We start from the raw sequence: 25021 nt of genomic DNA, 5'->3' as shown, positions 1-25021 counted from the left end.
ACTGTTGATCGCAGGAGTAGGTTGAGAGGAGAGAAGCTGTTCTGAAAGGCTGGCTTAGAGTGCTGTGAGCATCTACATCTGCCTTGTGTAATAAAAGGTGGATAACGCATTTCCACTTCCACGGAGTCCAGGAACTGCCTGCTGAGTTCAGGAGAGGCCAGGAAGTGGCATAACATCCTCTAGGGACAAATTTGCTCCTGGGTCTTGACCATATGAATCTGAGCTCCAAAGCCCTTCTGATCCCTACGCTAGGCCAGATCCTTCTCCCGTCCCCCAAAATAGAGTCCTCTCTACGTTCCCCTCCCACAGCCAGTTACCACCCTCCTCCCAGAAGCCAGGATATGGAACTCTAGACTGTGGGGGCCTTCGAGGCAGTGTTTGCTGTGAGACCAGCTTCAAGAAGCAACAAACTTTCCAGGGCCTCAAAACACTGAAGCGGATGGCGCCAGTTGGCCGGGGCGCGCCCCTTTTGTTTTGGGGGGCGATTTATGTTCTTTATAAAAATGTGGTTGGGAAAAAATAGAAAGAGCCTTGAAAACGTTGTTACAATGAAAAAGGGACAAATTAGAAGACATTTTCCGTGATCAAAGGCGGGAGGGAGAGCGCGCATGGGCATTCACAAAGCTTGACTTATTCACTCCCCTCCTTTGCAAGCCGGGGCAACAAGCGTGTCCCCCATTGACAAGGCGCCCTATTCAGACTGCAGGTGCGAAGTGGGCCGGCGCGCCCGGCCACATTATGTCAAGGTTGTTGGAGATTAGTGTTCGGCCTTAATAACTAAAGCACTTGATTTACATTGGAAAAAAGCCCCCTCAGCCGTGAAAACAAAATCGTTGAACGCGTGATCATTGCGAGGGTGGCTGATATCCTAATACTCGCATTGTCCTAGGCTGGGCCCAGGCAAGCCCGGCCTCCTCAGAAAGGGCACGGCCTGGGTTGCTGGTCGTGGACCAGGTCCCCAGATTCAGGGGGGTTGGGGATGGGAAGAGTGATGGGTGGAGTTTTACAGGAGCCCAAGGAATACAGAGTGGGGGATTCCTCTAGAGTTCGGATCTGGGCTCTCAGCTTTGGCAAAGCCTGGGATAAGAGAATCATGGGGGTTCCACGGCCTGAGAACAGGCCCAATGGTAATGTCTCAAGGTCGCAGGCCCTTCAGCATTACTTTGGGGGAGACCTGGGGGATTTGTGTTGAAGTGTCTTGGGCAAGAACAATTTTACTCACAGATGATCATCGGGGGGGTGACCGGAGAGATGAAGGAACTTACAAAGGACCACGGGCACCCTTCAAGAAGAGCATTGCTTTCAAACTAAATCTCTTCCTCCAAGAAGAGCCCATTTCAGAGAAGTGCCGAACAACTTGCAGCCCCTGCCTCTCTATCTGTTGTGCTTTCCCAGTAATTGAGGGAGGTGTCTACCTTGGCCTTGGTCCTGCTTCTCTCTGCGCAGGTATTTCAAAACAGATTCAATTCCGTCATACACTATCTGTGCCTCCCATACATCCCCCTCCCCCACTCATGAGAAGAGATCCAGAGAACAAGACAGACATCTGTGGTTGGAACCTAAGAACAGGCATTTCAATATGCATATGTATCTATTCTAACTGCAATATTTTTTTGTGGAAGTCAAGCTACTTAAAGCAATTTCCATAAGATCTGTCTTAGAAGAGAAGGTTTGGTGGGGACAAGGTGAGAAAGCTGTTAACTATTGTCTGGCCCTGAAAAGGTCATAAGTCAATGCCTTGGTAGCTGACCTGTCAGGGGAAGGTATAAAGGCTTTATTCATGCAGTCGCTCCAATGTTCTCAGCTCTCACAAAAGTGTTTTTATGATTCAATTTTCTTACCTCTTTTCTTAATTAAAAAGCTGAACCATTAGAATAGCACCTGCATCGTGTCCTGACGGTGCCTGCATACTAATTCCAGAGTCTTTACAACCAGTAATTATAACATAAAATCAGAGATTGAATAAAACAGAAGGATTTTGCTCCCAAAGCCTTACTAATCCCCTTTTAAAAGGGTCTGGTGAAATAATTCAGAACAGTATCCGGAAGTTGGATTACCGCTCCTTTTTTAACTTTTTACAATGAAATGATATTTCACAGTTAAAGGAAGCTCTGTTTTTCTACAACAGTTTTTTTTTTTAATTGGCAGATTTTTTGAATGATAGAAAACATTTGACTATGGATTCCTTGCTTACTAAATGCACTGGCAGAAAATGTAGGGGAAATTTTTATAACATGTTTGAAACACTTAAATTTTCTCAGGTGAAAGTTGCTGCAGTGTGATTGAGAATTGCTTATGTGCCTGATGCATTAGGCAACCTTCTTCATTTCTCTCAGAGGAAATATATAAGCAAACCTTTCAGGGGCAGATGACTATTACTCATGACTTAGAAATATGCACATTTCAGGCGAAACACTTTTCACTAATATGTGGGGTGCATCTTTTTAACACTTACTGAATACATTGATGAGTGCAAAAGCCAGAGACCTCCATTAAACCCTGAGCAAAACCTTGCAGAGGCTGAAGCCAAGGAGCTTGAGCTGTCTGCATTTTCTCTCCAGTTCTGGCAAGGAACACTATCTTCATCTGGCTAATCTGATGTTACATGGGCCAGCCATCAGCCACAAACAAGAAAAAACTGGGTCATCCTTCTGATACTTTGCATAAATCATCTGATAATATTGCTGGGGGGGTTACCCTCTCTTTTCGCCATTATTCTACAACTGCATGGTACAGCCAAAACCATAGAAATTTACCCAATTTTGGTTTCTTCCCTCTGCAAACATTTCCCAAGGCTGCCCATTCATTATGAGGTTCAGAACCATGTACAGCCCTGCCTGACTTGTTTTGAATTGATCAATATTCTTGCCCTGCATGTTGGCTCATAGAGAGTCTCACTGGATCTAAAGAAGCCAAAAAAGCAAGACAAGTTTCCAATCCATCTCCCTGGTCATATTTACATTTGATTAACTTGCATCCTGAGGTATTTTTTTTTTCTTTTTCTTTTTCTTTTTTTCTATGCAGCTGTTTTGGATATTTGCAAGGCTACTGGAAGATTCAGAGGCAAACCCCAAGACCTCTCCTAATTGTCTAATGAATTTCTTTTATCCTGAATGGTTTTTGGATCTGAACTTTATCAAGTTCCTAGAAAACTCTCAAACATTTTCCTTATTGAAGATATTTGGGCAAAAAAAGCAGTGCTGTCCTGATGCCCAGACAAGAAGTTCGTGACAAGTGGAACATGTTATTATGGTCACCTGATGACCAAGACGTTATTAATTTTCCCAGAATGAAAATTCAGCACAAGAAAACTATGATCATAAAAAAAAGGTTCTGGGGCACTGGGTGACTCAGTAGGTAGAGCATGCAACTCTTGATCTTGGGGATGTGAGTTTGAGTCCCACCTTGAGTGTAGAGATTACTTAAAAATAAAAATCTTAAAAACAAACAAACAAACAAAAAACTTCTGACACCTTCCTGGGAAAAAATGTGCTTTTGTGTGACTTGTGTCCAAACGCTCAGTCCTGGGTCACCCTCACCCCCCACTCGCATATTCCCTACCTTCACACCCAGGTCTTAAAAAACCCAACACCTACCTCACACTAGCTGCAGAGACTTATGACAAAAATAAATGAGCCTCTGGGCAGGGCAGGCCATACTGCAGTTTACTGCAGTGCCAGTGTCTTAAGTCATGGGGGTGATATTAAGACGATTGGGTTTCTCCAGCTTGGACCCACACTGAAATAAACTGATTCCCTCTAATTTTTCTTTGGCCTTTTAGAAATAAATCACATCTCTATCTTGGTGCCCCACAGCACCAGGCTCTGGAACTCTCTGAGAACATTAACTCACGTGGTTTCAGAACACTCATCTAGCCTTGGGGCTGCCTGGAGAGGTATGCCCTGCTATGGAGCTTGAAGCCCCAGGTGGTACCACATTTTCTAGTAAGGTCTGGAGATCTAATTCTGGGAGGAACTATGGGATGTGTCTGAAAGATGAAGTTGGAGTCGTATAAGTCATAATCACGTTAACAGCAAGCACTTAACAACACGTAAATGTTAAATGTTTCAAGGATTATCTTATTTAATGCTCGAAAGAGGTTTGTGAAGGAGATTATTTTAAATTCTATTTTACCAGATGAGGAAACTGAAGCACAAGGAGGTTTCATCATTTATCCAGGGGCAGAGGGGGCTATAGGTGGACAAGCCTGAGAGACTGGCTCCTAGCCAAAGTCTTCCCACCACGCCGTTAGTTTTTACCTGGTGCTCTGACTTGGACGACAGAGGAGGAAACGCTCGATGGAAATCATTAGCAGGCTAAGATACCCCCAAACCGTCCTTGGCGCTGCCACTCCGCGGTGGGAGGCGGGTAACCCCCAGAAGACACGTGAGTTTGTCTCTAGGGTGAGGCTAGCCAAGGGTCTTTGGGGACCGGTGAATTCAACCCTCCGCCAAAGGTTACACCATTCAACATTCTGCCGACAAATAATGGTGTTTGGAAAGAAGCCTGAGCTCTCCTAGCGTCAGGGGCGCTGAAATGTCCCAGAGCACGACTAGCACTGGATGCCAAGACAGCCATCCCTCCTCACACTCTCTTCTCCCTCCACTCCCAGGAGTGGTTTGAGCCGAAATTCCCTGGCGCCCTCGCGGCACAACGCTATCCTGAGACGGATGCGGAGGGCGGGTGAAAGCCTGGGGGTTTGGGCTCTCTCTTTGCACGGACGGAGCGCAGCGGTGAGCTGGGGGTTCCTTCCCAATCCCCACCTGCTCCCCAGCACAGTGCCTGTCGGTGAAAGGGCTTTAATGAGTGCTCTCTCAAGGAGGCCGGGTAGGAGGGGGACTGAAGCAGCAGTAGAGGCCCCTCTAACTTGTCCCTGAGCCGCAGGAGGGGGACCTTTCCTCGAGAGGGACGGGAGGGGGCGCAAATCCCAGTACTAATATCCTATGGCCCTCCTCCCTCGCGGTTCCCAGCGATTCGGACAGGTCTCTGCAGCCCCTGGGGCCTTCCCCTTGCGGCCGCTCTTTTCACACTCGCGCCTCGCCCTCTCGCCTTTGCGTGAAAAGTTGGGTCCTTCCCCCAGCTTTCTCAGGACTGCAGCCTTTGCCCCAAGAGCTGCTTCTCCAAGGTGTTCTCTAAGGCGACCTAGCACTCCAACCCCAACAGCTGTGACCCTCCCACTTAGTGCAGCCCCCAACCTTAGCCGGACCCACCGGGACTAGTTGAAAGAGGCCAGGCAGCGTGTTTGTGGACGAGGCGCCTGCGCAGTAGGGGGTGGTGTGGGGTGGGGCGAGGCGTCGCGGGAACCCTGGAAGCTCAGTGAGCTCAGTGGAGGTGGTAGGAAGGCTCTGACGTTTCAAGAGGTTCGGATACATCTGAAATAATTTCTCTAGCAGCAGGACCAAAGAGGGCTTCCGCACCCAACGCTAAAACCCACTGAGGATCCTAGTCAGGCTCCAGGAAGAGTCACTGTGGGCTGTGGCCAGTCTAACGGCTTGGCCTTTTGCAGCACTCTGAAGGGACCCTTGTCTGAGGATCCGCTACTCCGGGAGGGAGTGGGATCCAGCTAGGAAGACTCCTGCGGGCAACTGTGCCCGAGGTACCCAACAGGACTTAAGCAGGGCTTGACGCCAGCTCACCCTTTTTTCTTTGCCTGTGTTTATTCCCGACAACTACTAGGCTTTTGTCTGGGAGAAGTCAAAGGTGGTTTGTGAGAGGGTGCGCCCTGTCCGAGCAGTGGGAAGACTATCTTTCCAGGAAGACATTGAGACACGGGTTAATTTTCCCCCTTCTGTAATGTAAATTGGTTCATGAATGTCAGTGTTACTGAGGTGAATGAAACTGGGGACGAGGGAGGCCTCCTTCACAATGGTCTCTTTAGTGGGTCCCTCGGTTTTGCTGCCCGGAACAACCAGGCTTCAGAGGTGTTTCTGTAAACCCTGAGGGAAGGCAGGGGACTGGAGGCTTCAGGAGGGTCCCAAATCGTTCCCTAGATGATGAAGCAATAACAGGACACTCGAATTCAAAAGAGAAAGGGAAACATCACAACATTTATTACCAAAGAAAACAGCAAAATGGAGCTCCTTGTACACAACGCTCTTTGGAGGGAAAAAGAAACACAGATTTTAATTCATTTTTACATATTTACAGCAAGATTAAAGCCACAGCTTTCAACTATGTTTTTCACTGAACAATCACTTTCAATCAAATACAAAACAACTTTTTTTTTTTCCTTTCAGGTTAGTTCATAATTTAAGGATCTAAGGGGAGAGCTGTTAAATCACAAACAGTGTGGGTGGAGATGTACCAAATAGTCTAAGGTTTCAGTCAAGCTTTGTGTGTGCGTGTGTGTGTGTGTGTGTGTGTGTGTGAATTTATGATTACAAAACATTTGCCTGTCTGTATAATTCACATTCATTGCAATCATTACATTTTCCCATAAATTAGCAATATAAACAAACATATGGGGACCTCCAGTAAACAAATAAAAATCAATATAAGAGACAACATTTTGCAGCAACTATAATAACAGCATGGGTTACAGCTTGAGGAAACTTCTTTACAAATCATTTATTCAGCACACACAGAGTGGGGAGGCCGGTACACCCTTGTTTATTTAAACCACCTTTAAAACCACATCGGGAGGTTTGGGGAAAGCCGGACAGGGTGAAATTTTCTTTCCAGGGCACAATATTAAATGAAGAACTGCATATGTGGATGGGAGGGGTGGGTATTTGCATGCACTTTGGGGACACTATCTTGTAAACTGAACTTTCTTAACTCCAATTGCCAAGATTCTGGGAAATTATAAAAACGTCTCTCTCTCAAGCCCCTCTACTTTGTGTTAATGGCAGAAAGGGCTTGCTGATTGCTTGCTGCTAGTGGGAAGAAACACACAATGGGTCTATTTTTAAGAGGATTGTCTTTGAAGGGTCAGGAAATATTAACAATTGCTTGGCTGCAGCCTTAGGTTCCAAGGATCCTTGGCAAGAATATTGGGAGTTTAAGGAGTCCCCAAAGGAGGCTCATTCAAGTTCCCCGATTGGGACTGATGAGTGCAGGCCAGTGCAGTGAGAAGCAGGAACACAGTTGTGCGCTTGGGGTATGTACCCTCTGCCTACACCTTCTCTGCATTCTTTCCCCCATGTCCCAGAGCCAGTGTAAAGGGCCCCTCAACATCTGTGCACCTTCACAGACCTTGGACCTGATGTGTCTGTGTCGCTTTTGTTTTTTCCTTAGTAGGACTTAGTCCTAAAGTTATCAGTTGGTGTAGTGTGCATGTATTTTTTTTTTTTTAAAGAAGTTTGATTTTATCTCTTTAGAAACGGTTTGAAACTAACCGGGCAGAGGGAGTTTGACAGAGAGGAGAACAAATCGCTGACAAAGAACCTTTTACGTTTCATCAGCGTTGTTAGGACGACAAGCAGGAATGTCTCAGATAATAACTCCCACTTCAAAGATTTCTCAGCTCAATAGAAAGCGGACCATCCTTTTTATTCAACCACAAGGACTGGCACTAAAGAAGACTCTACTGTTTGATTTTTTTTTCACCGTGTTTATTTTTCCCCTATTCACTGGGGTACTTGGATAAAATAAACAACAAGACAATTAAGGGAACATGGACTTCTAACTTTCCTGCCATCTTCCCTATCCCCTTGGCCTTGGGCTCTTGAGTTCATGCCCAGGGCCAGAGTAGGCCTGAAGGGTATCCTATACCCCATGCTAGGGAGAAACAAGTGTGTGTTGGGGAAGGGGGGGCTGCAAGAGACTTCTGGGATAGAGGGGCAGAATGGGCTGTTCTGGGGGCTGGAGTGGAAATGTCCTAAAGGCACAGTCTGAACTCTGCAGATTCATCCAGGGTGCCCCCTCCACAAGTCCCTTTCAAATTCAGGCCTCCATCCTGCTCAAGTTGCAGAGAGGCGCTTTGCACAAAATTGAGCTGGGGATGCTCATTTGTTAAGCTTCTGAGATTGCCCTAAAGTTATTTACTCTTGACCCTGGAGCTTCTTTGGGGCGCAGGCAAGATGTACGGAGTCCGGCTCCTCCCTTTCCTGAATGCGACCCAGGCACCAAAGCAACCCCTCCCCACAGGAGTGTGAGGTGAACCCCAAACGGGGGCGAGGCTGGTCCCAAAGAGGAAGTATATACTGGAGAACGCAGTGACAGTATTAAATGGCGTGAAAGCAAAGGTCAGCGCAAATGTATCTTAATAGAGTGTCTGCAGTGAAGTGTGCCGCCTTTGAAGCGGCCGCTCCCCGCGCGCATTTCCATGGCGAGCCTAACGCGGCATGCTGATGCACCGTCAAACTCACACTTTCAACCCCAAAACCCGACTCTTTGAACAACCCGAGCTTGATTAGACCTTTCTCCTTTTCTTTCCCCTCTTACAAACCATTTCCTCGCCTTTAGAAACTCGCCATCAAACCCAAATGCGCCCTCTGATCACCGCAGAAAGCAGAAACAAAGGGGGCTGAGCGGCGATTCAAGCGGCCCTTTTCTTCCCTCACATTATTATCCATTTTTATTATGATCGGGAACAAGTGCCCATTCGCGTGGGTTTTGTTTACCGGAAATTAAATGAAAATGATTTAGTCCGCGTCAAACAAAAATATATACTTGTATACACAAGAAAAAAGGCCTGTTAGACGTAAATATTATGTCCTTAATGAAAAGCCTGGACGGGCTCCAGGCTCGGCCTTTCAGGATTTCAGTGCAACTTGCCCATTGCCATAGAAATCCTAACTTACCATGAAGATGCACCGTGGCGAAGAAACATTGCTTTGTGCGCGGACCCTTTGATGTCGCAGGCGCTAGATGCGGGCGCTCAGCTGCGTTGGGCGAGATTACCTTGCGAGCAACGCGGTGGACATCTGTAACAAGCAAATGAAAAATTAAAGGCTATTAGTGGCCGACCAAGCATTTTTATTTTATTTCACTATTTTGGATAGGAGTGGAAGGCAAACCGGGGCCTAGAAATAGAAGAGAAAGAAATGAGTCCTATTTGGAGAGGGGAGAATTTTTTAAACGTCAGAAGAAGCAAGTTCTTCAAATGCCCTCTGCACCTTGGTGGTGGGGCGGGTGTTTCCCGATGGGAACGAGTTGTTTGCTGCAGATTGCCGGCCCTTGGCCTGGCGGCCTCTGGACTCTATTGTATGGGGGGGGGAGGGGATTGCAGTACCACTTTCACAAGAATGGATTCGCTAAGGATATATTTTGGAAGATTCTGGTTTTTATTAGGGGTAATGGAAACAATACCACTACAGTTAGGACGTCATTTATCTGATGAAAGAGGGGCTGCAGGGCAGGAGTGAGAATTGTCTAATAGTGTCTGAAGAAAAGAGTGTAGAAGAATACCCAGCAGAGTGGCAGGACCAGGGCTTGTTTGTTGGACAGTCTAGGGCACTCCCCCTAGGTGGGACTTCCACAGCCCTACCTATGTCTAAATTCTTAAGGGATTGGAATAGGGCTACCAAAGCTTTTTCACCCTTCTTTTTCTTTCTACCCTCCTCCCTCATGTTAGCAAGGATTTGGGGGCAGCCCCATCCTCCCTACAAAGGGTGGTAGATTGGAAAACAGGCCCTGATTTCTCCCCTGCTTGACAACAATTGCAAAGACTTTGCTCTCCTCTGCCACCAACATCTGGTTCTTTATCTGGGGACTTGGTACCTAGCATATAGAATACAATTTCAATCTAGATCCATTGGATGTTTGCCTTTAAAACATTTATTATTGTAGTTCCTCTCTCTTGTCTACTCCCCACCACACACACACAGCTTTTTAAAAATAAGACCAACATTTGTGAGATTTTTTACAAAGATCATCATAGAATTGATGTGATTTATCCAGACACTGTTGCCTAGGCCAAATCCCTTCACTGTGGAGGACTTGGCTCAGTGACACCATTGGCCCACTCTGCACCCCCAGCGCCAAGCACCCACAATATTCCACAGGCAGCACCTCTACGGGGGGGGGGGGGGGGAGGGTGATTGGTCCCGGGAATCTTCAGGGTAGTGAATCCAAAAGCCCTTCTAGCAGTCTTTTGTTTACATTTTCTGTTGTTAGGACTCATACCCTACCCCAAGTATAAAATGTGTACGGGGCAGACAGACAGGCAGACAGATATATTTGTGTGGTTGGGCCAGTCCTTGTGAGAGTGGCATGTGATGCCCAGGGTTAGGTGCTTAAACCCCTCTCCCTTTTATCTCCTTTGTAAAAAGTAGTTGGAAAATTTGGAATCTGACTTGTGCATTTTTGTTTCAGAGGATAGCTGAAGGAGGGGGTAATGTAGGGAGGCAAAAGTAGAAGGAAATAGGCAAGATAATGGCTCAGGAATTCCCTCTGCCGCCTTCGGTGATTGGAACTTTGGAGGAGGCTCCCAATGGGGGTTGGGAAGGGAGTATGGGTGGCAATCTGAGCTGCCCAGGCCTTGAAAACATTTCTCATTCTGTGAACCAGGAGAGGACTTTGTGATCTTAATTTCACCGCCTGCAGTTGCCAAGTTTGCACACAAACTCTTCTAATGTATCCTTTTTTTCATTCTCCCTGTCTCTTTCTGTACTTTTTCTACGGGAACACTGGGGTCACGCTTCCCAGTCTTGAGGGCGTCTGTGTCAGGGTAGGTGGAGGGTGCTGGGTGTGATTGTAGAATAAATATGGAAACCATATTTATATTTTAAAATAATGGACATTATATCACCACCTTAAATGAGCTCTAACAACCTTTAGTGGTTACCTTCTCCTTCTCTCTCCCTTCCTTTTTTCCTTCCTCACCCTCTCTCTTCAAGCCTCAGTAACCCCGCCTAGACTAGCAGTCTGTGTACCGGAAGCGGCAACCCCAGCAGCAGCCCTAATACCGGAGGCGGCGGCGGCGGCGGCGGCGGCGGCGGCGGCGGCGGCAGCAGCGGCTGGGCCAGGTGGTGTCTGGGGGTTTGGGGGCGCGGCGGGGGCAGCTGCGGCGGAGCCCGCGCCTTGACACACGTACCATTCGCTCAGGTCCGCGCCACGCGCCACCACCGCCGCCGAGGAGGCCACCGGGGGCTCGCGGCCGAAGTCCGACGAGGGCGACACGAGGGCAGACGGCGTGGCCGAGTCGTAGCCAGAGCTAGGCGGCGGCGGTGAGCGCCCGTGCACCTTCATGTGCTTACGCAGCGAGCTGGGGTGCGTGTAGCACTTGTCACAGCCGCGCACTTTGCACGTGTATGGCTTGTCGCTCGTGTGCACGTGCGAGTGCTTCTTGCGATCGCTGCTATTGGCGAAGCGCCTCTCGCAGCCCTCGAACTCGCACCTGAAAGGCTTCTCCCCTGGTGGAGGCAACGCAAAGACATTAGTGTGCGTGGGTCGTGGCCCCCGCTGGGCCTCACCACCCTTCTCAATTTCTTTCATTTTTTGTAAAAGACCCACAGAAGATTTTCAGAAACCTCTTTCCTTTTGGCATCTCAGGACCAGTACCCCCTTCTCCCGCTCAGAACGCTCCCCGAGCTTCCTCCAGCACGCTGCCACCCCTCCCCCTCTCCCGCCTGGGTCAGGGGGTGGTGGGGGAGGGTAAGAAGGAGGAGCGACAAAGACTCCATGTTAGTCGAGTTTCCACCCTGATCCACTCCGGTTGTTTTCCTCACAATTTCCTCCCCTCGGAGCCAAGAAGTACCTTTGCCCGAGAATAGAGTTGAGTGAGGAGCTAGCATCGGCTCAATTTAAAAGTTGCTGGTTCTAGTCGAATGTCTCTCTCCTCCCACCACACACACACACACACACACACACACACACACACACACACACACACACCATGGCCCACCCAGCGGTCCACCTCGCACACACCCCAACATGGCGCAAATTGTTTCCTAAAGTAGGTTTCGTGCAAACGTCAAGGCGATGGAATAATTTAAAGTTGCGCAGCCGATGCACACGGTATATGCATAATGTGGATTCGTGCTGCAGGGAAAGGTATTCTGAGCAATGATTCACTTCAGACGCGATTTTTACGGGAAATGGAGCCCCCTCCCCCTTCCCTTTTACCCCCTGAGGGCAAACATTTAGCAGCATTCTTCAAATCTTGCCTAAACAGTCCGGGATCCCTCCAGTTCCGCGCGCCGGCAATAATATTTTATTACGCTGCTACAGCGGCCTCCCGGAGACACTGCCGCGGGCAGCCGGCTCTCCCAGTCCGAAACGACTTGAGAGGTCGAATAGCCTCCCCAGACCACCCACGCCCGGCGGTCGGGCCTCGCAGGTCTGAGCTGAGAGGCGGGCGCTGCAAGGTTTGCCGGGGCAAAGCGGGATCCGAGGCCTCTCATGTAATCGCACCCTTGAGCTCGGCGGCTTCCGGATGAACGCAGCGGCTTAGATAAGACCAGGCCAGGAAGACAAGCGGGCAGCCGGGGTAGACCCGCGTGGGGCTCAGATCCGCGGTGCGATGCCCTGTAGAGCCGCGGGAAGGCGCGAGCGCGCGTTAGGGTGGAAATATTCGCCGAGGACCGAGCCCCCATCCCGGGGCTCACCGGCGGCTGGATTCGCTGAAATGTAGGGGTAGAAAGGACCCCAAGAACCTGGAAGCCCAGGTTCCTGCTGCAACTGCAGATGCTGTGGAAAGGTGGGGAGGAAGTGTCTAGGCGTCTTAAACAAATGGATGCCACTGGGCGCCCTAGGTTGAGAGAAAGGCTACCAAGCGTCTGGCTAAGAGAGAGATGCATGGCTGGAGGACTGTTGCCTTTGTGGTCGCTTCTCCCGCCGCTTCCAGGAAAGACGTGTGCTTTGGGGCAGGTTTGAACAAACAAAGCCTCTAGTCCTGAGCCGGGCTGAAGCTCAGGCGGAGTCAAAGGTTTGCGCACAACCCTCGCCTCCGTGCAGCTGCGGATTGGGAGCCCAGGGTTCTGGCACCGACTGGTCGCTGCGTCCTGCGACCCTGCAGGACTACTGCTAGTACAGTGGAACACTGGGCGGTGCTGGCATCTGCCATTTCTCGGCACACCGATACCATTTTATTAAAAACAAAAACAATAAACGAGAAAGATGCAGAAACATCAGTGTCCCTATTTGCCCCTGTTTTCTCCCCTCTGATCCCTTTTGGCATCTGCAACACTAAAACTTTTCTTTCTCCCTTCCTTCTTTTCTTTCTAAAATCACTTACAAGAACCATGCAATTCAGGGCCTGCAAAAGAAAACAAGATTTGCTGAGAACACAGAGGAGGAATAGAATTTGAGGTTGATTGCCCACCCCCAAAAATATTCCCCCACACACTTATCCCATTTGCGCGCACCTCGTTGGACATTCACGTAAAACAGAAACAGTGATTTCATCCCAGACGAGGAGCAGAGGGAAAAAGCAGAGCACCGAAGGCGATTCGGGCAGCTTGGAAGTTCGGAGGCCCCAGGGATGCCAGGTGAGGCCGCGCCCCCCCAATCCCGCGCCCTCCCGGCCTCTCCCTAGCTGCAGGAGGTTCCTTGGACTCCTTGACTAACATCGCGCCCCCACTCCCACCCCCAATACACTGCCTCCCGCCCCCTCCCTTCCCACCAGGTCCGGGCGTTGCGCCCTGGGTGGGTGGATGGATGTGGAGAGGCAGGGTTGGGCCAGGGCCCTGCAGCCGGTCCGGAGCCGCCCGAGCCTGGGGCTAAGTCTTGGAAAAGCCCGGAGTCTCCTCCCAGAGGCTCAGCAGCCGGGAGAGGCCTCCTCCCCGGCCCTGCGCCAAGCCCGCCTGACAAAGTTCGGAAGCTGCGGTGCAGTTCCGCTAGCGCCATTTTCTCGCACTTGTGGCTGGGCCAGGTTACCTAGCATCTGTGTCCCGGCGCAGACTCTTCTCTACCTTGGATCCCAGCCCCTGCCTCTCTCTATAGACTGCCTGGGAAGATGGGGCGATCCCCCAGTTGAGAGTCCCGGGAAGGGGGGCAGGCGGCGGGGTCGGGCTGGAGCGCCGCGGCTGGCCCGCGTCTCCCTCGCGGCGGCACCATTGTTCCGGGATTGCTGTGACCGCCACAAAGTGAAACCCTTCGGCACGGGCTTGGGGCAGCTGCCACCGAAGCCAGGCCCGGGATTCAGATCCGGGAGAATCTCAACTCTTGAGAAATCAGCTCCTGTTCACCGCTTCCGCAACTCGAGGAAATGAAACGCCATTAATATTTGAAAAGGCAATTATTTTCCTGTTGAATCGAGAACTGTCTTCATGAATAATTTGTAGTGAGGTCTATTGCCATTTGAGAAACATTTTGTTTTTTGTTTCTCTCTCTGTCTCTCTTTTCATTACTTAGGAGGGGGGTTTGAAGCAAACGCCGGAGCAGGCGAGGCTCAGATTTTTTTTTTTTTTTTTTAACTCCAGCGATAATGAATCAGGACCGCCAGTGGAAAGAACGCACTTAGAATTCTGTCCTGAATAGACGCAAACCTGAGCCAGCCTGGGCGCACTGAACTTGCTTCTCTGCTGTAGGTCGATTGCACTAAGAATTTAACCATTTTCTGCTTCATGGACTTCAAACAGTAGGCCGGCAAAGAGCAGTAAAAGTTTGTTTGTATAAAAAACCCCTGTCATTAAAAATGAGTTCCTTCTCTGGCTCAGGACTGCGCTTCTATCTTCGCAGTACCGGCGGTCAGCTCCTGGAGTAGCGACCCTGTGGGAGGTGAGCAGGGCCTCACTTCTCCCCTCCCCCGGGGATAAAACTCGGAGGGCGGGAAGGGGGAACGAATGCTTGCGCGGGGGAAGGGAGGGATGAGGGAAGGGTACTGGAAACAGTTCGGGAAAACTGTACGTTTCTAGATATGCTATGGAAATAAAGTAGGACTAAGAGCGAACTTTGGTCTGGACTCCGCCTGTGCCAGTGTCATGGCCAGGCACCTTCCCCGAGATTGCAGGGTTTGGGGGAGAAAGCGGGATTTGCAAATTTATTTCCCCAGCAGTGCCAGCCTGGGGGAGTCCTTTGACTCTAATGCTTGCTGATATTTCCACCAAGAATAGAGAGGTAAGGTAGAGCGCCAAGAGAGTAAGAGAAATGGGGCACAAGCTGGAACTTATTTCACCCTCTTCTCTCCCCACTAGTCCCCTTCTTCAACCCCCAAGATAGAGTATGGGAGATGTTGACTTCTTAAACTTCCAGGAAGTTTGGGTGAGGAGACCCTAGCTAGGGAGAGTACAACCTCAGCTGCTAAACTAATTAATGTAACTTAACAGGCTGTTCTGGGAAGTGTGAAAACTTTCTCCTTGCAACTGCATTAATTAGAGATGCTTCTGGCCAGAGGAGTTCAACTTTGCATGCTCTTGAGCAGGCTCCTTCTCTTTCTGTTAACTAGAACTAACAGATGTGGTTGACACATGTCCCTATTTCACTTAACAGCTCGGTAAATGACATTTAAGGCAGATGAGTCTCCTTGGGTCTCTGCTAAAGCAAAAGGGTTTGTCAAATGTCCCAAGTGTCAGGTCACCAAGGCTCCAAAACGGGGGCAAAGTTAGCCCGTGAGATCCTAAATCCTAAAGGCAACAAGGGCCTCCTGACCCCTCAGTTCAGGTGGTGGTCAGGTTGTCAAGCGAAGAGTACTTTCGACAGGATTCCAAAAGGATCAGGAAAATCAAATTGGTTCTATGTCTTTACGACTTTGGGGAACAGTGCCATTTTAAAAACCTGAAAATCAAACTCGATGATCAGGGAACAGACATTTGCACACACAGAGACCCAAGCACGTTCACACTCGCCCCCTCCCCAAGAGCAAAAATCCCGCACTACCCTCCCCACACACAGCCTCAGGAAACTTCTGTGATTCTAACATAGAAGGGCATAATTAGTATTTTATGGACTTGGCTCATGGAAACACCAAGATATCCCCCCTCCTCCCAGATGGAACTTGAGGAAATCCAGCCCCGAGGGCCCAGAAGAGGCCGCCTGCTTCCCCAGAGGGTCCGCACGAGTGCCGAATACTGACCTGTGTGAGTTCTTTTGTGTATTTTGAGATTTTCTGATCTAGCAAAGACCTTCCCACACCCCGGGAAAGGACAGGGGAAGGGCTTCTCGCCCGTGTGCACGCGGATGTGATTTACAAGTTTGTATTTGGCTTTAAAGGGCTTGCCCTGGCGCGGACACTCCTCCCAGAAGCAGATGTGGTTGGCCTGCTCCGGGCCGCCGACGTGTTCCACGGTGACGTGCGTGACCAGCTCGTGCATGGTGCTGAAAGTTTTGGAGCAGAGGCGCGGGGGCGCAGGGCTATCCGCTGCCAGCCACTTGCAGATGAGTTCCTGTTTGATCGGCTGGCGCATGTAGCGGAAGAAGGCGCCGGGACCGTGGGGCGCGGCGAGGTTCACGGTCAGGTTCATGCCCCCGTAGCCGTGCAGGGCCGCGGCAGCTGCCAGGGCGTCGCTGCGGGCCACGGGCCCCGGCGCAAAGGGTTCCGGTCGCGCATACATGTCTCCAGGGAACCCCAGACGCAGGAGTCCGTTCAAAGTGCCGCTGGGGGAGGCCTGGGGCGGCTGCTCTGGAAGGCCCGGGAACACCGAGGGGCTGGAGGCGGCAGCAAGCTGGGGGCCATGGTGTCCGGAGCTGCTACCTGTTGTCGAGACAAATAGCGCGCGTGAGAACGGGCGGCGTGGGCCGAGCATTCCATCAGGCCCCGGGGGGCAGGCCCAGCCCAGCCACACCACGGCCTCTGCCGTCAGCACCGGGACCGGGAGGCGGACAGAGGCGGCCGCGAACGGAATGGACAGCGAGAGGCCAAGCGCCTCCGCTGCGGACCGATTGGGCGACAGTTCGGTAGAGCCCCCTGCCGCTCCATGAGTGGGAGAAGGATGGAGGCTGCGGGACAGGTGGAAGGAGCTGTAGGGTGCGCAGTGCTGAGTCTGTGGGTTTCTGGGGGGCCCTGGGCTCTGCTCCAGGGGGGTCCGACCTGCTCCCCAAGCGTGCTTTGGCAGCCAACTCCCTGGGGCTATCAGGGTCGCCGAGCCCTGCGGGGGAATGGAGGTGAGGCAAATGGTGATGTTGGTGGTGGTGGTTGTGCGGAAGCGCCCCGGTCATATATACTAATTTCAGTGCCCAACTCGGCTGGGAGAGCGCGGCCTGCTGCATCCCGTCCCGGGCTCCCCAGAGCTCCCTTAGGTCAGGCCGTTCACACCAGTCACCTGACAGCCGGGAGGGGAAAGAACAACCACAAAAAAACTTATGCAAAGTTTTTTTTCTCCCCTCAAGTTTCGGGTCCTGCCCCCCCCCCCCCCGGTCTTTAATGCCTACTTGAAATCCTGTACACTACAGAGGTAGCAGCAGGACGCGTGAGGAAGTGAATAGAGATTCGGGGCCGCGGCCCGGGCCCGCGGAGAGGAACAATCACCTAGGTCGCCTATTGGCCCGCAGCCCGGCCCGACGTCAGCAATGACAGGTCTCGCCGCACGCGGACACACACACACACTCTCTCTCTCTCTCTCTCTACCCCCCCCCCTTGCTCTCGCGCCTCTCCACCTCACCCCACCCTACCCCCAGCATTTCTTGCTTCTACTGCTCATGCGCTCTGACCCGGGCATGGATTCTTTTCTCTTCTCTTGAGCCCCCTCCCCCTCCTTTCTCGAAAGCTGAGTAGATCTGCTCTGCCTCACTGCTCCTGGAAGTGAGCGGGGCTGGGTTATGCCTTCTTTCACCACGACTTTAGGGAGGGGGTGTTGCGCTTTGGATTCTTAGACGGGCAGATCCAGCCCTGCCCGGGCTGAAGGGCAGCACAGAGCGCGCGGGGATGGAGGCTTGCTTCATCAGTCTGTCCCAGGAGCCAGAAGAGGCGGGGGCCTGTTTCCAGGGACTGCAGACTGCGACGAGGAGCAGAGAAACTCCTAGCCTAGGAGCCCTTGAGCTCTATTTTCTCGCTTTCGCCGAAATATCTTCTGTCCTTCATTTCTCTCATTTCCTTGCATTCTTTATTCTTCCCTCCCCTTTTCCTCCTCCCCACTCTATTCCTTCCACTTGGCCTTGCCAGACCCTCCCAGGTGCCCCCCGCGCTCGGAGACGCGTGAACCTAAGAATCCCGCCCAGAACCCGAGAGTGGGCCTGAGGCAGTGATGGCCTGGGAGAGTCTGGCCTCGACCCCACGCTACCCTCCCAAGAGGGTCTAAGAATCCTCTCAGCCACAAATCCCTTTGCCTCGTGGGCCGGCTGTCCAAAGAAACAAAGGCGAGAGGCATGCCGCAAGGAGAAACAAGTCCTCCCTCACTCCACTCCCCGAGTCAATTTGTGGTCTTGAGCTCTGTACCCTGCCGCAAACGGAGTCTCTGGGAAAGAACCTTGGGATCCCTTCCACTTTCAGCTCCCACCACTTGTTGCCTGCGGTCGGAGTCTCTGCCTCTCTCCTTGCTAACCCTCGGGGCTCTGAGAAGAGTGGACGCCAAGTTTCCCTGCCCAGGCTGTGCATGGGACTGCGGGCCCACCTCCTGCTCTCACGCGACGCCCTCCCGAGCTGAGGATCCACCGTTTTGGGGTGGAGGTTGGCCGGCGGAAAAAAAAACAAAAAACAAAAAACCTTTCCGTTTTGGCCTAAGTCTAGTAGGGCTTGAACAGGGGGGAGTGTCCTTTGTTTGCGCCGCGGACCGGCTAGGGCTGGCTGCACAGCTTGGCGATTTAAAGGGCCGCTCGCCCTTACGCCTGCCTTGCTCTCTGCAGCCAAAATGCCAACTTAAGTACTTGGGCCTCCCTAGCGGCCATAGAAAGCGACTCCAAAGCAAAGAAAGGCTTGGATTTTTAAGAGAAGTTTTAAAGGATTGAGTAAAAAACCCTGTATCCCTAGCAAAGGTAAGAAGTTGGGACAGATTTCAAGGAAGTCTGACTGGGAGTTGATTGAGCTGCCCCACCCATCCCCAGCACCAAGAACTATTATACATTTCCTAGTCAGTAAAAGGGGGTTTCTTTTTAATTTTTTAAAAATAATTAACTTATTTATAATGGTTGGCAGATTCTTTGAGACTTTCTTCATTTACTGCTTTGTTCCCGGCTGGGGCCGCATTTTATTGAGGGATTAACTTCCACAATTTCCCTGGGCTTTGACAAGTCCAGGTCTTTCTGCTCCTCTGGCCGGCCGGAAGAGCTTAAGCAATGCAGCCAATAGATGATGCGTTAGCATTAAAAAGAAAAAAGAAAAGAGAAGGGAAGGGAAGGCAAGGGATGGAAGAGAAGAAAAGAAAAAGTTGAAGGAGAGCTTTTGACAGCCAAATCCCTTCTGCTCTGGAAACCAAGGACTTCTACTTAGTGTTGAGACTAGACTTTGAGGATTTGTCTCCTTCCTGGCTTTTACCTTCTCCCATGCTCTCACTTTCTGGGATTTACCCTTCTGCTTACAGAAGCCTCCTCTCCTGTCCCCTGCCCTATTTTCCCTTCCTCAAAGTGATGGTCAGGCCCGGTCTCAGAGTAATTTCAAGGCTTCCCCCTCCCCCAACTCAGGTGTCTTGAATGTTGCAGTTGTCTAGGCAAGTCTGGGCTGAACCCATAAAGGCCTCCTAAAGACAAATGAACAAACACAAACAAAAAAACCCAAAAACCAAAACCAGAAAAACAATAAACCCCCCCAAACCCAAAAGGAGTGTGTCCCCCCTGGGATCCCTTGCCCAGCTGTTTCTCCTAACCGTCTCTCACCATAGAGCTTAGTCAACTCCTCCTGTAGCATTCAGGCCTAAGTGCAGGGATATTTCTGCAGTAGTCCAGCACTAAAATTTTTTTCCTTTCCACCTGAATCTCTGTGATCTACAACTTACTGTTTAGGATATTTGTCAAACTTATCATCCACTTTGCTTTCATTAAATCTCTGATTTGCACAAAAATTGATCCCTTAATATATACACTGTGACCTCACCTGCATCAAAAGCTTTGAATAACAGCAGAGAACAGGGGTATTTAGGTTGTTTTAGTCTACGGACCCTTTTGGAAGACTTGTGATGCCAGTGAACTCTAATAGTTCTGTTTTTGTTAACAACACATGTTTTAGAAAAAAACTGTAACTTTTCATTAGAAGGTGGTGAGAATAAAGATGCAATTTTCCCCTTCCAAGTTAGTGGACCCCTGAATTCTAAGCACTGATTCTATAGACTCTGGGGACAAGAAGCTGAGGTTTTATACTTGTAGAGTGTTAGTATGCTGCATACTCATACTAAATTTACCCTTGAAAAACTTTGAACATGTGTGTGGCTTTTTGTGCCAACAGTGAAAGGGCAGATATGTCTGATTCAGCCAAATTCACTGACAGTAACGTGGCCCCATGGAGCTCCTTCCCAGATGCAGCATTCTCTTGAAGTACTACAAACATATGGACCCATCCTGGGTAGATTCTTCTTGAGTAGCCATGGGTTACTTGACCTGCAGGTCACTAAGGCTGCCTGATCCTTACAAGTTCCTTGGAGCCACATGGTTCAAACGTTGGCTAAACACATAAATGGGGCCAGGAATTCTCCCAGAGGGACATTTTCCCAGGGACAGAGACAGGGAAGAAAAAAAAATCAATTTTACCCACTAACATTTACAGGGAACTCTGGGTAATTACATAAGGATCTTCAAAGCATATCTCTGAAATAAGCCCCAAAGCAGTATCCAAGTAACCGTAGATGACAGGTGGGGCACTGATGGCAAGGAGACATATTTTAGTTTTCAGAGCTGTTTCTTTGAGTCTTCCAGTGCCAGGTAGCAAAGAGTCCAGATTTCATTGACTTGATAGGGCAGGCTGAGGAGTGATGTTCCTCTCTTTCAGAAAGTTATCTCACCACCCTGACTCCCAATACCAAATGCTTGGCTGGAGCATTCTATTTCTAACCATGCTGGGGTTACAGCATTGTTCAGTTCACTTTCCTGCTTGATTTGCAGAAAAAAAAAGAGACATGTTCTGCAGCCCAGAGATCTTCAGTAGAAGTCAAAGAAGCACTGGAGGCTTTTGTAGGGGCCTGTTTGGAACAAGTTCCACTACCAGACACCAAACATCCATCCAGTGCCTAGAATCCTGCCCTAAGCATCTTTGTTCACCTCAACCTGGTCAAAGCAACAGCATACACTAAAGTGATTTTTCAGTCCTGTTATATAGAAATATGACATTTGGTGGCCCTACCATCTGCCACAGCTCCTCCCATTACTGGCTCCAATTGGGGAATGTCTGACCTCTCTCCTTCGAAAAGAAAGAAAGAAATAGGGGACATTTCAGATCAATAGCTGGGCTATTTTTCCACTTTGATATTTTAAGCAATGCTAAATGATGATATCTGTTGCAGGTTATGCTCAGGGCAGGATCCCAGGAACTGAGGGCCACTGCATAGAGCCTGGCCAAGAACAAGCCTTGTTGTCTGAATGCTCTGCATCTAGATCTGCTGTCACTTGTTCAGTCTTTTCTTCCCTGTTTCTAGCCAGGTTACCACCGAAAACAAGGGACAAGTCTCTTTATAGGCTATTCACAGATAGACTTTAGATTCCTGCGGTGAGAGGTTGTCTCTAGTCTTATGAAAAAATAAATAAATGAATAAATAACTTTAGCCCCAGGAGCCCACTATATGTCCTAGCCCAAACTGTACAAAGGAGATGAGATCTAGGATTTTGGAGATAAAGGAAGCTATTCCTCTCCTTTGCTATGGAAGTTTGGGCTTTAATCATCATTAATGGAACTGAGTAGGAAATAAAATATACTTGGATAAGATTTAATTTCCAAGCAATATTTCTGCTAAATATCTTTTGACAAAAGATTAAGAAACATGGTCAAAGGATCTTCCAGAACAGCACCGAGGAATTAACTGAATTTACATAATAAGCACATCTCTCTTGAGAATTCTGCCATCAGATTATCCCAAAATAATAGAAGAAAGCCATTTCCTGAGTTGTCCATTTAACTTTTGTTAAGAAGGTTGCTTTTCCTTCCAACAAGGGAATACCTTGGTGGCAACCATCAGCTGGTGGTGTAGTTGAAATGAGGGAAACTAGAAGCGCCTGGAAGGGAAAACACTCAACCCTAAATCATATGCTTATTCTAAATGGAATATTAAATTAAATTCTTCACAATGAAGGTATTCCTGACAGAGCGGCTGTCAGTCACTCCCTGTTCAGACACCACATTGTGGGAACGTAGTTGCCGCCACATTGCAGAAGGCTGGTGTCCCTGGTAAAGATGATGCATATCATGTAAACCCCATCACCAAGATCAAAGTCTGCTCCTTTCATGGAAGCCAATACATGTCAAACCTCATTCCAATCAAATCATCTGGAAATGAATTCAAGATGAATATGTCATAGAATAATGTGACAGTGGAACTACAGAAGGTCAGGGGTTGTTGTTTCAATGAGAGAGTCGTCAAATATTAATTCTAGAATGTCCAGATGAGTAGGCATTGAGGGGGATTAGCTGGCTGCTGGTGGGACGTTGTGTCGCTGATTTGTGTGCAAATGCATCAAATACCAAGGTGTTGTTCTCAGTTTCACTGGAACTCAAGAAACACCTACAAGCTCACAACCCAACACAACCAAAAGACAAAACAAAACTTCCCACTTAAAAAAATAACTTCAGCAAACCAATATTCAAAAGAGGATTTTAACTTACTAGACTCTTTCAGGGAGTTTCGATAAAGCCGTAATCTTTTCCTCATCACCAAGGAAGTCTTGTATCTCATTTTCTGACTTTAAGCCTGTTTGGGAAGAAAAGAGGGATAGTCACTAGTTAAACAATTTTATACATGTCTGTATGGCAAGATTGTGTGGCCTGAATGTTATCAGTGTTGGTTTGAAGAGTCTTTCAGTCTTTCTTAGACCATTTTCAAATTTAAAAGTGAAAGAAAAGGCTTCTGCTGGGAACTACCCATATTTATTGCAAAATGATATATCCTTTGTGGTAAAAAATATTAAAAATCATTTCCCTACTAGATTTTTTTTGGCATAACTTATTTGTTGATTTCCCTTATAGAAAGAACTTAAGCACCAGTCAGCATTCAAATACCTCTAACTTCTAGAATTTGAATTTATTGTATGAGAAATTCCCATTATTTTCTTTAAGTTTTCTGAGTTTAGTGAAATGTAATGGGGAGGGCTGGGTGTCCTCTGGGACATTGGCAGGTTAAAAATTGAGGTACAAGTATTGGAACTGAGAAGAGAGAAATTTCTTTGTAAATTTGTAGATCTTGCCCATAGTGGTATGGGACCCTTACCGTCATATGGCTTCTACCCCCAAACCCATTTGGAAATCATCATTGGTTGATTTTTTAAAGTTAATATAAAATTGACCAAAATAGTGGGGTGCCTGTGTGGCTCAGATGGTTAAGCGTCTGCCTTCGGCTCAGGTCATGATCCCAGGGTCCTGGAATCGAGTCCCGCATCGGGCTCCCTGCTAGGTGGGGAGCCTGCTTCTCCCTCTGCCTCTGCCTCTCTGTCTCTCTCTCTCTCTCTCTGACTCTCATGAATAAATAAATAAAACATTTTAAAAAATTGACAGAATAGAAAAAAAAGTATCATTTCTGTCGTCTGGTTCTGGTTGTCTCAATTTCTTGGCTAAGAATGTCAGAAATACCTCCCAAGCCCCTGTTATATTTGCATTCCTTATCAAATTCACTTTGTGGATAATGCTACCAAGCCTTTAGCCATCTTAAAGCCTAAAACCCATCCTGGGGACCTTTGCATCTGTCAGGCAACGCTAAAGACAGTGGAACAGCCAGAGGCGATCCACCCAGCCCCAGTCCTTGATTTGGCCCAGAAAGACAAACAGTCATTGAAAAGGTCTCAGGCTGGACAAACACAGCACGCCCTCTGTCAATGAGGACGTCTGCCTGTCTTGACACTCCAGCCCACAGAACAAGCGATTGTTTAACTTGTTGAACTACAGGCCAAATCCAAATGGGGCTCTGCTATCTCAAAGGCTTTCCAATTCTCTATGCTCAAAGATCTCTTTCTCTCTCCCTCAACCCCCAATCTGGGCTTGAACTAGCTTGTGTGTTTTCACCCTTCCCTCTCTCTTCTTTTCTAGGTCCAAGCTTGAGGGGTGGGGGTGGGGGAATAGACTCACCTTTTCCCAGAGGGTTTTATTTATTTTCAATTCTTTCTAACCAAAGGCTTCTGTCCTCAAAAGTAGTAAGCTCCTTCCTGCACAAATCAGGAAAGAAAGGAGGCCCAACTTTACATTCCTACAGAAAGGTGGCATGCTGGGCATCCTCGCTCTAAAATTTCCTCATGGCAGGATGTCTGGCACGGGAAAAGTCCTGGTTCGTTGGAACTAATAGAATTTACTTTTTTTTGCCTCAGAGGGAAATGGGTGTGAGTTTCTCTAGAGAGGCCCGTCCACCCACAATGCTGCCGAAGTGCCCCCCCACCCCAGCCTAAGAGGCCTGGGTCACTTCTACCCCCAGATCCTGGCAGTCTTTTGTGCATTACAAACCCACAGGCATGCCAACAAATGCAGAGGCTGGACTCTGGGCCGGCGGCTGGCACCGTAATCTCCCCTGTAGTAGCTCCTACACCGGACTGGTGTAGGTAAACAGGGTAAAATTCTTCTCCTTTGGTTCAAACTCTGAATCCACTTAGCAAGCCAGATATCTCACTGAAGGAGGGATGAAAGAATTTGGGGGCAATCCCTGGGCCCCTGGACCTGAGATCCCCACCAACCCAGAGATATAAAAGCTCTGAAAATGCTTGGCAAGGTTTTCCTCAAATGACTGCTGCTGATTTGTCTCCTCACACTCCCGGGGCCATTTAATCAAGAGTCAGGAGCACAACCTGGAGACTTATTGGAATCTACCTTCCTCCTCACACCTTGAAAAGAGGAAAGGGTGCCAGCCAATGGGGGTAATTGATCTTTCTGGGGGAGAGCCAAGCAGGTGGGCCCGTGGGTACATGCAAAACGCACCATTTTTCTTTGGAGGAACACCAAGCCTGTACATTGTGGGGTTGCCTAAACAATGCAGGCCTGCCCAAGGTCAGAGGTCACCTACAGCCTGCCTCCCAAACCAGAGATTTCAGTCCGGAGCCATCAACGCTGCTCCACACTGATTAACCCTCGGGCGCTCAGGCAAAGGCCCGCCGGCCTCTCAGCCACAGCTCAGATGGAACGGATGCAGAGCAGGGGCCCTTCAGCCTGCCT

At 49.3% G+C, this 25021-nt stretch overlaps 1 protein-coding gene across 1 annotated transcript; it reads right to left on the bottom strand.

Moving 5' to 3' along the window:
* Positions 1-915: 915 nt before the first annotated feature.
* ZIC4 (Zic family zinc finger 4) lies at positions 916-24085 on the bottom strand. The gene is made up of 6 exons (XM_088023112.1): positions 23951-24085; positions 22499-22583; positions 15899-16516; positions 10908-11297; positions 8745-8867; positions 916-1109 (listed from the first exon to the last, which is right to left on the bottom strand). Exons 2-6 carry the CDS (start codon positions 22566-22568, stop codon positions 916-918), a joined length of 1395 nt encoding a protein of 464 aa, XP_087879238.1. The 5' UTR covers positions 22569-22583; positions 23951-24085.
* Positions 24086-25021: the final 936 nt, after the last annotated feature.

The sequence above is a fragment of the Eumetopias jubatus genome, unplaced genomic scaffold (assembly GCF_037043125.1).
Source record: "Eumetopias jubatus isolate StellerSeaLion01/CBP00866 unplaced genomic scaffold, mEumJub1_p1.0 scaffold_1, whole genome shotgun sequence".
In the NCBI taxonomy this organism is placed as follows: domain Eukaryota; kingdom Metazoa; phylum Chordata; class Mammalia; order Carnivora; family Otariidae; genus Eumetopias; species Eumetopias jubatus.
Note: the sequence above shows the minus strand (reverse complement) of the source record. Positions and strands in the feature narration are given on the sequence as shown.